Source organism: Artemia sp. Qi Xiang Cuo, chromosome 18 (genome assembly GCF_049724085.1).
Source record: "Artemia sp. Qi Xiang Cuo chromosome 18, ASM4972408v1, whole genome shotgun sequence".
In the NCBI taxonomy this organism is placed as follows: domain Eukaryota; kingdom Metazoa; phylum Arthropoda; class Branchiopoda; order Anostraca; family Artemiidae; genus Artemia; species Artemia sp. Qi Xiang Cuo.
Window position 1 is genome coordinate 30336830 of NC_142811.1, and position 13071 is coordinate 30349900.

The 13071-nt window shown below is 33.5% G+C and overlaps 1 protein-coding gene across 8 annotated transcripts in view; it reads left to right on the forward strand.

The window, feature by feature from the left end:
- The window catches only part of LOC148941400 (glycoprotein-N-acetylgalactosamine 3-beta-galactosyltransferase 1-like), an 880586-nt gene that overhangs the window by 804047 nt on the left and 63468 nt on the right, over positions 1–13071 (forward strand). For 3 of the 8 annotated variants that reach the window (XM_089104530.1, XM_089104536.1, XM_089104535.1), the window contains 2 exons: positions 1461–1616; positions 5000–5257. The exons of 3 other annotated variants lie outside the window; for them this stretch is intronic. In XM_089104530.1, the coding sequence (XP_088960656.1) occupies positions 1461–1616; positions 5000–5257 (414 nt within the window). The remainder of the gene's footprint in view (positions 1–1460; positions 1617–4999; positions 5258–13071) is intronic. 2 more of the 8 variants (XM_089104531.1, XM_089104534.1) reach the window with 2 other exon arrangements.

The following is a 13071-nucleotide window of genomic DNA, read 5'->3' on the forward strand; positions in this document are numbered from 1 at the left end:
AACACTTCGTAGAAACAAACTGTGAGTTAAGAGTGATCTTCGTCGATAGAAATCAAAATTCTATAAGCAGAAGCTTTTATTTCAATATTTGCAACATCAAATTTATTGTTTATTCTAATTCAAAAGATACGGAATTTAGTTTGAAATTTGCTCGTCAAAATGTATTACCAACTAAAAACTTTCATTATTTAAAGATAGACATTAGAACTCCACCAAAAAAAGGTGTAATCTTAATTAAAAAAAAAAAAAGTCTTGTGAGTTAAGAGTGACTCTCATCCGTAAAAACCAAAAACTTTATAAACTAAAGTTTCATTACAATATATTTAATAACAAAATTTATTTTTTATATTGATTCTAAAGATGCAAAATCTACAAATTTTAAAATTGCTCATTAAAATTTATTATCAACTAAAACTTTCGTAATTTAAATTCCAAAATCTTGAGACTTTATTTAGCTTTTCCAGTCATCTTGATTATGGTCATTTCATTATTTTTTTCCTCTTTCCATCAATTTTTCACAAATAAAAGCCCAGCTCTTCAAAATAAATATCATTCTCGATAAAACACAAATTACACTAACATTTAGAAGGTTTGGGAGAAAGTGGGAGTAGCACCAATCGCATTTGTAGACATTGCCGAGCCCTGTTAAACATAAGGGTTTTCGATTGTGTTGTTAGTGATGTTTTGACAAATGTTAAAAACGATGCTCAAAATACAAATCGTTTTCGGCAAGGTACAAATGACTCTAGAGACTATAGGACATTTGGGAGCCCTATACCTTATTTTTTGTGGTAATATGTGTTCATTTTAATTCATTTTAATTCATTTTAATTCATCTGATTTCTCTTCATCTTAAGATTTATTTATTCATCTATAGCAGTACCTGTTATTTTGATGGTTGGTGTAAATTAATTGTTTTATTTTCTGTTCGTTTGAGGTTTCATTTATTGATTGGTGGCTATTTCTGTTGGTTTTTAATTAAAAATTTTTTTTAATTACACAGAGCTCGAACACCTGCCATCTGAAGAGAACCGCAACCAAAATGTTCCAGTTTCTAGAGCCTTATTACGTAGCTAGGTTATTTTTAAAATTCTAATAAGCTCTTCTTTTTCATGGGAAAAATTATCGCTGCAAAGAGGCATCTTTATGGGAAATTTTAGATGTCTTTACTGCTGAATGCAAACACCAAGCTACAGGAATAAATTTCCTTATTAGATTTTATTTTCAGCCTACAATTGACACAATCGATAAAAAAAAATTTACTATTCATGCTGGAATAAAGACTGATGAAAACTTATTAAGGAGTGACCACAAAGTCAAAAGTAAAAGCTTGAAATTGGGGAATAACAATTACTAATTATTTTTTTTTTTAAGCTGATTGAAAATACGAAAAGTTTATCAGAATCGGGGTTACATTTGAAAATTAAGTTGAAGCAAAATTATTCCTTCCTTTATTCTAGCAGTAGACAATTCAGTGTCTGAACATCTTTACAAAAATGTAAGATTGCTCTGCTGGATTTTAACCGGTGCTGTAAATCATCAGAAAAAAGCAATTCATGTCAAAGCAACTTGGGGGAAAAGATGCAATATACTGTTATTTGTGAGTTCTAAAGAAGGTAAGATAAAATTATTTCATATCATCCTTGTTAAGGTGACTAATTAGGATGCATGGTTAATTTAAGGGTTGATCGAAGGAGCGTGTTAAAGGCCACTCATTTGTGCTTTGGTAAATAATTTAGACGTAGACTATGTCCATAGTTGAGACACTAAGTTGAGAAAGGAAAGAATTTTTTACACTTGCGTATTACTAACTGATCACTTATTACTTTATGGTGTATATGGGTTTAACATTATCATTTGTAAAGGACCTCATCGATAAACTTTCTTTTTATACAATGAGGACCCCCCCCCCCCAAAAAAAAAAAATATATATGAGTATTTACTTCTAAGTAAAACTGTGCCTTCATTAGGATTTTTGTTTCTAGCAAAGTCACCCGTGCTTTTTTAGTTTTTCTTTCAGGTCGGATGTCCACTTGTACTTTTGAAGGCTCAAAAAGCGAAAACCAGTGGACTTTTTTTTGTCTAATCCAAAGAACAAAAACTTTTTTTTTTCACTCGGCCGACTTCACTTGAAGTAGCCACAATCGTATCCAGACAATTCACAATTAAATGATTTGGTCATCATTTTTTTTTCTATAAATTTTCTGTCATTATCAATACTGTCGTAGAACAACGTGACATGGATTTTTTCAGCAATCAAAATTGTTATTGTTATTGTCATTGATTTTTTATAATCATCGAGAAAGCTACATCGAATTTGTTTGTCATGGTACAAATTGTCATTCTTTTTCATCTGTCATCGGAGAAAATGTCTTTGTTTTCTTCCTTTAAACAGATGGTCATTAATCAGGCTTTAGCGTGCGTCTAAACCCCCTCCTCCGTTTCGAGTGACAAGCTAGCTTATAAGGCGTCTTCATAAACATTCTACTCAGGCTCGCGTCCAATGGTAAATTCCAAAGCTGAAGACCAAATTCTGTCCTTGAGGGGTTTATCAACTGGGTTTTTAGACTGAGTTGACTTGCTTGCAAGGCGTTTTTGCTTGGGGCTTCAAGGGCCAAAGTCCAAGGGCATAGAGATTGAAAATTACAACAATAACACCTTTTTGGGCATATCTCCCTCCATAGCTAAATAAAAATGCAACTATTGTTTAATCTTCCATTTGAAATTATATCCTTTTTTTATATGTCACCGGACTAAATATCATTGCTTTATTTTCTGCTGTTGAACAGAAGGTCAGTAGTTGCGTTTTTGCATGCCTTCCAGGACCTTTTTGGATGAGAGATTTTCTAAAAAGATATTTCATAAAGCTTTTACGTAGCTTTTATGCATCGTTTTTTTTTCTGGCGTCCAATGTCAAAAAGCAAAATCCAAAGCTGAGGTTCCTACTGTTGTTGGGGACTTTTTCTGTTAGACTTTAGACTGACTTGACTTGCATATAAGGCGTTTGCGCTGGGGATTCAAAGGACAAAGTCTAATGGCTCAAGGACCGAAAGCGGAAAGACTGGCCGGAATGCTGGGGCCAGCCTGTTGCCTTGAACAATGGTGATCAAGCCAGTAATCTTGTTCATGTAATCCTGGATTTAAAATTCTTACTCTTTAAACCACTAATTCCTTCAAAACCAACGAGCAAATAGACTTTTTCTCTAGAAGAAGAACGACCGACTGCTTCGAGAAAACGGCCTTTTATTCGCCAAATCTTCTATTTTGGACGAATAATCGGTCTGTCTAAACACGGCATAAGGCAAAAACATTTCCAAATTTGCTATTAAATTTTTTTTTCCTTTCTTTGTTTTTATTTCTTCAATCGTTTGTGACTAAGACGGGCCCGAACATAAGGGGGGATAGAATCCAGTTTTAAAATACCGTAATACGACCTTGCGATTGTATAGTCTAACGCATTGCTGAAGTATTTATATTCCTCCCTTTGGACTAATACCAAAAATAAAATGTTTTGAAAAGAAGGTACACTCGCGGCAATTTTCCATTACACATATGTTATCTGTTAAATCAGCACCATTTTCGTTGTCGCGAGTATTGAATGCAAGAAAAGCTGGAAAGTTTATACAGCACAATTACTACGCAACATAGAGAATTAGCGCTATGTATGCAAACTTGATGTAGTTCTTTAATGGCAGATAAAGTCCTCAAGAACAGCTTTAGCCTTAGCTTTGGAATTTGCCATTGCCGCTAGACCCTGAGTGGGATATTTATAAAAAAAAAACCCTTATAAGCTAGCTTTCCACACGCAAGGGGGAAGGAGGGGGTCGGTGAATAAGCATGTTAAAATCTCACTAATGACAATATGTTCAATGGCAAAAAAACAATGGCACTTTGTCCGATGACAAATAAAACGATGTCGGGTTTTTCGATGATAATAAAAATCAGTGACCATTTGTCCAATTGTAAACGAACGATTAAAATTGCCCGATGACAAGAAAAAGCAGTGACAGAATATCCGATGACAAGAGAAAACCATGGCAGTTTATGGGATGAAAAGAAAAATGACAGTTTGTCCGATGGCAGAAAAAACCGATGACACTTTGTCCTATGATAGTCTTGGTAATGACGGTAAAATCCAAGGCAAAAAAAGCGATGACCAAATTATTTTATGGCAAAACGTTAAAGAACCAGTTTAAATTGTGCTTTAATGAAAATACGACTGATCTAAAATGTTCATTTTTTTATTCTAATATGTTGAAGAAGGAAATGGTTATGGAAGTATACTCTTAAATATACTACAAGTACTTCTTTTTGAAGTGCTAAATATTGTCAAATCTTCAGTTTGTAAAATGTGAAGTTTAATCTTAAACTGAAAAACGTTAAACTGATTTTTGAAAATTGAAGTTAGAAAACTGAATTTTGACACGCGCTTTAACGGAAATATTACTAAAACATGTACTTTCTTATCATAATTCTTAGAAATAGCACGTTTCTATAAAAGCATATTTTCTTAGATTTGTCCACGGGTATCTTTAATTTGTAATGCTGGATATTTAAGTTTCAATGCTGATCCACATATTTCACTCGATCTTTCTTGTAGGTTTCATTGTTGTTTGGTTTGTTTTATTTCCTTACTTAGTGTACAAATTAAACCTGTAAGGTAGTTCTCTTAACAAACAAATCTGCAGGACAGTGAGAATGGACTCTGGTAACTGGTGGAGTTGCAAAATGTTTTCAGTTTCTTAAACCAACTGGGCATTCTCAATTGTCAACCTTAGAACATTTTCATCCATTTGATTCGCTAGTTACATTTTTTATAGCACAACATTCTGAAAATTGCAGCTTAATGAGACACGATTGATGCTTAATGAGATACAATAATGATTATGTTGCATTATCAGCACATAAGCCACATCTCTAAAAAACATCTACACGAACTACAATTATCATGATTTAATCACCTTTTTTTTAATTAAGCTGAATTTCAAACTAATTTCAGATTCTTCTCTACCAACTATTGCGTTTCGTGTACCAGATGCAAAGACACATCTTTGGGGAAAAACAAAGGAAGCATTCAAATTCATTTACAAGAACTACTTTGACAAGGCAGATTGGTTCTTCAAGGCCGATGACGATACTTTCGCCATCCCCGAAAATGCCAGATACCTCTTGTCACGCTATAATACCTCAGAGCCAATATATTTTGGTGCCAAATTAAAAAGATCTCAAAGCAACACATTTGCCAGTGGTGGACCAGGTAATCATATTTTTAATACGTGATTAGTAATTTACGTAATTCAAGCTATGGTAGGGAGTTTAATAATAACCATATTTTCTGTTTTAGTTTATATAATTGCCAACGTTTTCAGTAAAATCAAATACAATAGAAAAAAGTTCTAAATAGCCAAGCTCCAGTAGTTCACACACTTTTTTTGGTTGGTATGAATCTTAGAGGTATTTTTCCGAACATGCGTTTTATCCCTTTTCTTATTTATAGAAATAGTTCAAACATGAAAGCCTGACATCATGGAGATTTTTGCCAGATCTTTGCTGTCTGAAAAATTTTTTATTCACACAATTAAGTTGGAACTTCCTGCGAAGTTTTCCTCCATTGTTTATGCTTTATAACAAAAAGCATTTATAACTAGAGCATTTAAACTGTTGGTGTAGTAATAAAGAAAAGGCCAGTTTTCCAAGGAACTGTCCGGCGACAAATGTTTTCTAACCAAGACTTATTTAAGAGTAATATCTATCTTTAGGTTCGACTAAACAGGAATGTGTAGCTCCGAGAAGTAATTTTTGAAAGTTTGTACCCTGAAACACGTCAAATGTCCTGTCAAACCAAATGTCAAACCGAATTATATCAATAGCTTACGGTACACAATTTAAATACTTTGAAAAAAAAAATCAGATTTGGAAAAAAGGTCTTATTTCTTCCGAGCCTGATTCGTGGCAGAAGTAGAACTGATGGTAGGCTACTGTCTGTTTTCCTTTTGTTCACTTCCAGTGGGCGTGATGTTGGATGGTCAGCCCACTTGCATTACCATCATCAATGACGTCAACTAATGCGAAATACTTCTGTAAAAAGCTACGTAGAAAGAAGCTACCTTTCCGTAAGAAATTAAAATGCCCCATCCTACCAAATGAAGTAGCCAATCTCTATCCACGACATAGTGACATGTTTCTGTTGGCGTTAGTTGAACCTCAGATTTGTCCTGCTTTTTTATTTCATACGCGAGTGCAGCCTTATCTGCTGTGAAGATGGCTTGCATGAGACTCGAATAGGGCAGGTGGGAATGTCAATAGCCTTTACTTGAGCGTATCGGCCGGATTTGAACCATCTGTTGACGCTACAGCACAGAGCTGTTGAAACAACAGTAAAGTGACTATTTGAATGACTTTGCCGTTTGTTACTGGTGAATATATTGCGGTCAAATTCACTGCACAATCTTTTCTTGAATGAACTTGAGAAGACGCATTTACCCGTCACTGAGTGACATTAGATAGTGCAGTCACTGAGCGTTGAATATAAGTTGGGGAAAAGAGGGTGTTTTTGAACGGGGAAATCTTGACAAATCGGGCTCAGAATGAATGAGAAGGATCATCAATTCATTTTTTTTAGGATTAGATTTCAGTAAAATACTGTTCAGACGAAAACATTCCAATAATGGCATTTGTTTTTATCCAATCTGACCTCGCTTAGAGTGGAAATGAGGTACTATATAAATAATTTTTTTATTCTAATGTAACTTTCAGTCTACCCGGCATGGAATGAATAGAAAACCACTTTCTAATCCAGAAAATATTACAGAAACTATAATTCGAGATTTTTCCCTTCTTGCTCTTGAAAAAAGAATATTTTTGCAAAAGCGATTTCAAGCACTTTTTATGTATAATTTATACGGAATTTTTTTTTAGCATTTTAATACCAAAAACATTTCGTTACTCAAATACTGAAGTTTGGCTATACTTTTCGTATGGTAGTTTAACGTTCCTAAATAGTCAGTCGGATAAAAACTCTTAACTGAAGCTTTACAATCCCCCATTTTGAAAACTTTCGCCTCATCCCGTATGAAAATATTGTCTCCTTGTAGTTCAAACTATTAGTTGAATATTATCAACAAAAAATAAAGTTTGTGCTCTCCCGGCACTAGAAGTTAGTGCGTTGGCTTTAAATATAAACAATCTTCGTTCTGATCCTCGATGGAACCATTTTGTTTATTCAGTTATTTAATTTTGCAATTTCTTTAGAAACTATGGATATTACTGTTACCTCTTTTGTCTTTTCAGTGTCATGGTTGCGGCACTGGCTGCAATCTAAGAAAGGAGTGAACCGTCACTCTCTATAACAGAAAAAATAAATATTTTCAGTGAAACTCTCTCATGAGAGAAACTTTCAAATTAACACTGATTTGGGAATAATAATTTTTATTCTCATTTCTCGATTGACTTACAATTGAAATTGCCATTTACTTTTAACCACGGATTTTCAGTCCAATTAGGCCTACATATTGAGAGAGAGAAAAATTAATAATAACATCTCATTCATTATGTCCATGTGACTAAAGTGGGTATATGTCTAGTTCTGTGTTCTTTGCTCTTTGCCAGAAAGAATCTGGAGGCAAAGAGCGCATGCCCCCCGTAATGCTTATGTATTAACCTAAAGAAAATCTTACCTAAATGCCTGGCCGGCACACGAATATGTTCCTGGGATAGTTTGAATGACGTCAGGAGTAAACATATTGTTTAAATATATTGTTTAATGTTAAGTTTTCGTCGACCTTTTTTGTGTTCTTATCGAAGTTAGATAATATATTTTTTGTCAGGTACGTTGGATTTTTATTTAAAAAACAAAAATTAACACAAGTAACAAAACAAAAATTACCAAAAAAAATTCTTTTTTCAACTGAAATTACGAGATTGAAACTTAAAATAAGCAAAAATTATCATTTTTTAGAGTACGGAACACAAATCTATAAAATTATCTTAAATAAATTGCCACATGGTAATTGTCTGCATTTGTAAAATTATGCATAACTATCGTTTTACTGAAAAAATAAAAAACACAAAGAAGAATATGGTTCAAGGAGACAATAAGACCTTAAAAAGCCTGCAGAAAATGAAAGACTAATTTATAAGGCTTCCAATTGTCTTCACCAAGCAACGATGTCAATAACACAGAATACAATTTAAATGCTTTCAAACCTAAGAAAAAAAGAAATATGGTTATAGTAACCGCAAAGCAGAATACAAGATTGAAAGACTTGTTTATAATTCAAACCACTGGTCTTTTGTGCTGAAATATCAAATGCCAAATTCATACTCCAGAACCCTACTTCAATATTATTTGATATCAAGAACACAAAACCCCAAAACCAGTTCCTTCCGCCTAGGGAGAATTTCAAGCTATGATGTGAGTTCTTGAGGTAAGTCTATAGCCCTAAAACTTTCTAGGTACTTTTTCTCTGTGTATTTTCTACAACACAGTCATCAAATATTCAATTTGAAACGGAAAGAATAGCCATTCAATTTATTGGGTTCAACATGCAAAAGATGAATGACAGTAGGTAAATTTGAGCCATATGAAACATCCTAAAATGCTATGTTAATTTACAGTGGAAAAATTTTCTAAGGCACTTTATGTTTTGTGTCACTTACTTTACGCTTCAGTTTTTTTTACAATATGATATTTTATGTTTTCAGCAAAGCAATACAGTTCTATAACTATAGGTTAAGAAAATAAGATGGGGATAAATCCATTTATTTTGAAGTGAAAACACGTAAAAAGTACGTATTTTGACAGTGAAAACACGTATAAAATTACTGTTGTCTGCATATTTTTTTACCGAAAAAAAGGACACCTAACTATAGGGAATTACTCAGAGTAAATTCTTTTCAGATATTTAGATGTGTATATGGTAGATGTATATCGTAAACACTACAAAGCAATCCTTTTTTTCTTGGATAGATTTGTAAGATTGCCCTATTTTTAGGACTAGAAACTCAGTCTGATCGTTGCTCTAAGCAAGCTCTGGGTAAACCTATACCTCTGAACGTTCCTTCTTTACTTTTTAATTTCTAAATTTATAAATCTTTCTTCCCAAAGATCTTAAAGTAACAATCAGTCGATTGGTATTGTGATAAATTGAGGCAATTTAGTTCAAGTCGGTACTCAAAATACGGTGACAACTAAACTTTATTAGTAAATTTAAGAAAAGAGGAGAAAACGTTGTAATTCTAATTATAATATCCTTCCAATGGCTCTCTTCAAAGTTCAATAGTCTTTTATTGTGTGTGTGTGTGTGTCTTCTATTGTCCACGTGGCATTCACCGAAAAAAAAAGATTATCTTAGTTTTAGAGCTACAGAAATTCTAACTGAATAATTTAGTTAAGGCTTGGGTCTATTGTGTTAGAGTCCTTAAGTGTAAATTATCAAATTAGGTAAACTCTGTTAATTTGGCTAGAAATGGAAGCACCAAAGTTACGAATTTTATTTGATTCGTTAAGGCACGTCAAGACGATCAATCAAAGGGGTTTGAAAGTGGGCAAAGCTCGGAATAATCAAATAAATTTGTTAAAAATTTGTTAGTAACCCAAGACAAGGTATTCTATAATTATTTCTTGTAGAATAAATTAGTATTCCTTGGATCTCTGGCAGATCTTAAACTTCATTAGGAAAGGTGCTTGGATTGAAGTTCCCTCGACAGTAGTAACCGTACAATTACTTGAAAGTTTACATACATATCTATGCCTTAGGCGTAAGTTTGAATGTATACTTTCAATGCATTGTACGGTTACCAGGGTCATTTGCCTATAGCCTTTTTGGTGATAAGCCCAGTATTCTACAATGCTCGCGTAAAGCATCTAGTACCACAGCCAGTGATTGCGGTTTTTTTTTTATGTTAAATCCGTGGTCATTCATCTGTAAGTTGATTAGTAGGTTTTATTTTTAAAAACTTGGCTATTCGTTTCATGGGTTTCATTAATAGAACGAGTAATGCATTTGAAAAGGGTAATTACTTCTTTAGTTTACGAGATTTGCGAATTTTTTTTTGCGAAAAGATATTTGCGAAAAGATATTTGCGTAGACGCTTACAAGGGACATTGCTAGAAAGTATTCAATAGCTTAATTGAAAAGTAACTATAGAATGACATTGTGACTTGACCTAGCTTTACCTCACCGATGTGGTCTGTATAATACGTAAGTAACGTTTGAAAAATATTGTCAATTTAAAAAGAAATGGCTGAAAAGTGTTATGAGGGAGGTGGGTCGCATAGAGGGGTGAGGTGCACGAGGGGTCATATAAAGCGGATACCGTTGCACGGCGGGAGTACGGTTATCCACGGGGTCAGGTCCAAGGGGGGTTCCGGGGCCCGGGGGCTATCCCTTTTTTTTTTTCGTAAATCGGGCTCCCTGTTTTCAAAATCCCTTTTTCTTCTGAGGCTTGGAGCATTTGGTTTACTTCCTGTACTTTTCTGGACCTTTACGTTCCTTCCGGTGCTATGGGTCACTCACCTATTACTGTGAACGGTATTAGTAGTTTTTTTTTTAAACTTGGCTCACATTGCCTATTAAAAGGTAGTGTGAAATTTAAACTGTAATAGACGGGTTTATGAAAAGTGTTATGGGCTTCCTTGAAAAAATAACAGTTAAAAAAAATAAATAAAAAAGTATACATGATCTTTCTTATGGCAAAAAAAATAAAAATTACAATCAAAAATGGTCAAACGTGTTAACAACCTGTAAGTTATAGATATCTGATAACTCGTTCAGTATCGTATGTATTATTAGTGGTATCAAAGGTATTTCATTTGCGTAAAGCTATCTCGATTCGTCAAAACTTTTATCATTCGCATAAAACTAACTCAATTTGCAAAAAAGGTATTCCATTTGCGTAAATTCTTGATTTTTTGTCGTGCTACTTAGATAATAGAGGAACATTTGGTTTTCTTCCCTAATTTAGTGTGTTTTCTTAATAAAATGATCAATCGTTAACAAATTTAGCCTTAGCTATTTAAAACTGCACATAAACTCTTTATTTTTTGTTGTGTTAATTATATAATAAAGTAAATTTTGTTTTTATTTCATAGTTGAGGAGGGGGGGGTGGTGCTGTGCGGGGGGCGGGGACCGCGGGGTCAGATACAGCGGAGACCGGGGCCCGGCCGGAGTGCGGGTAGCCCCTGGGTCACGTACCCGGGGTGGTCCGGGGCACGGGGGGTACCCCTTTTTTTTTTTCTTAAATCTGGCTCCCTGTTTTAAAAAGCCCTTTTTATTATGAGTCTTGGTGCCTTTAATGACTAGTTATTAAACTTAATGAAATTTAGCACGGAGGTTCAGTTGTACAGGGGTTTCAGTTATACAGGGGTTCAGTTACATGGGGGTTCTTTGTGTTAAATAAGTAGTTTTTGTATCTTTTAAAAGAACTTTACGGGGATTGAGAGACTCAGTCGCCTAATTACGTTTGATTTTTCTATACTTGATTTACATTAAAAAAGAAATTTTTGTGTTAATTAAGTATTTTTTTTATATTTTAAAAGAGCTTTACGGGGATTGAGAGACTCAGTTGCCTAATTCCGTGTGATTTTTTTTTACTTGATGGTCATTAAAAACGAAATTTTTGTGTTAAATAAGTAGTTTTTGTATCTTTTAAAAAAGCTTTACGAGGATTGAGAGACTCAGTTGCCTAATTCCGTGTGATTTTTCTTTACTTGATGGTCATTAAAAACGAAATTTTTATGTTAAATAAGTAGTTTTTGTATCTTTTAAAAGATCTTTACGGGGATTGAGAGACTCAGGTGCCTAATTCCGTGTGATTTTTCTTTACTTGATGGTCATTAAAAACGAAATTTTTGTGTTAAATAAGTAGTTTTTGTATCTTTTAAAATAGCTTTATGGGGAATGAGAGACTCAGTTGCCTAAGTCCGAGTGATTTTTCTTTACTTGATGATCATTAAAAAATAAATTTTTATGTTAAATAAGTTGATTTTGTATATTTTAAAAGAGCTTTAAGTTGATTTAGAGACTCAGTTTCATAATTCCTTGTGATTTTTCTTTACTTGGTAGTCATTAAAAACTAAATTTTTGTGTTAAATAAGTAGTTTATGTATCTTTTAAAAGAACTTTAAGGGGATTGAGAGACTCAGTTTACTAATTACGTGTGATTTTTCTTTACTTGCTGGTCATTAAAAACGAAATTTTTGTGTTAAATAAGTAGTTTTTGTATCTTTTAAAAGAGCTTTAAGGGGTTTGAGAGACTCAGTTGCATAATTCCGTGTGATTTTTGTTGTCTTGGTGGTCGGTAAAAACGAAATTTTTGTGTTAAATAAGTAGTTTTTGTAACTTTTAAAAGAGCTTTACGGGGTTTGAGAGACTCAGTTGCCTGATTCCGTGTGGTTTTTCCTTACTTGGTAGTCATTAAAAACGAAATTTTTGTGTTAAATAAGTAGTTTTTCTATCTTTTTAAAGAGCTTTAAGGGGATTGAGAGACTCAGTTGCCTGTTTCCGTGAGTTTTTTGTTTACTTGGTGGTCGTTAAAAACGAAATTTTTGTGTTAAATAAGTAGTTTTTGAATCTTTTAAAAGAGCTTTACGGGGTTTGAGAGACTCAGTTGCCTAAGTCCTTGTGGTTTTTCTTTACTTGGTAGTCATTAAAAACTAAATGTTCGTGTTAAATAAGTAGTTTTTGTATCTTTTAAAAGAGCTTTAAGGGGTTTGAGAGACTCAGTTGCCTGTTTCCGTGTGGTTTTTCTTTACATGGTTGTCTTTAAAAACGAAATTTATGTTTTAAATAAGTAGTTTTTGTATCATTTAAAATATCTTTAAGGGGTTTGAGAGACTCTGTAATGAACTAGTTTTTCAGTAAAGACACTCGATATACTAAAAGTGTTTAATTCAAACTTTTTTAAAAATTCTAAATTTTTAAAATTTATTTATTTTTTTCTTTCTGTACATAACTTAAAATGTCAAAATATGCTTACAGTTCTAACAATTGCGCTCTGTGATTGGTCAGAGACACGATGTGACTTTCCCACTGGCATTCTATGACCGGTTATTGACAGCGCTCTGTGAT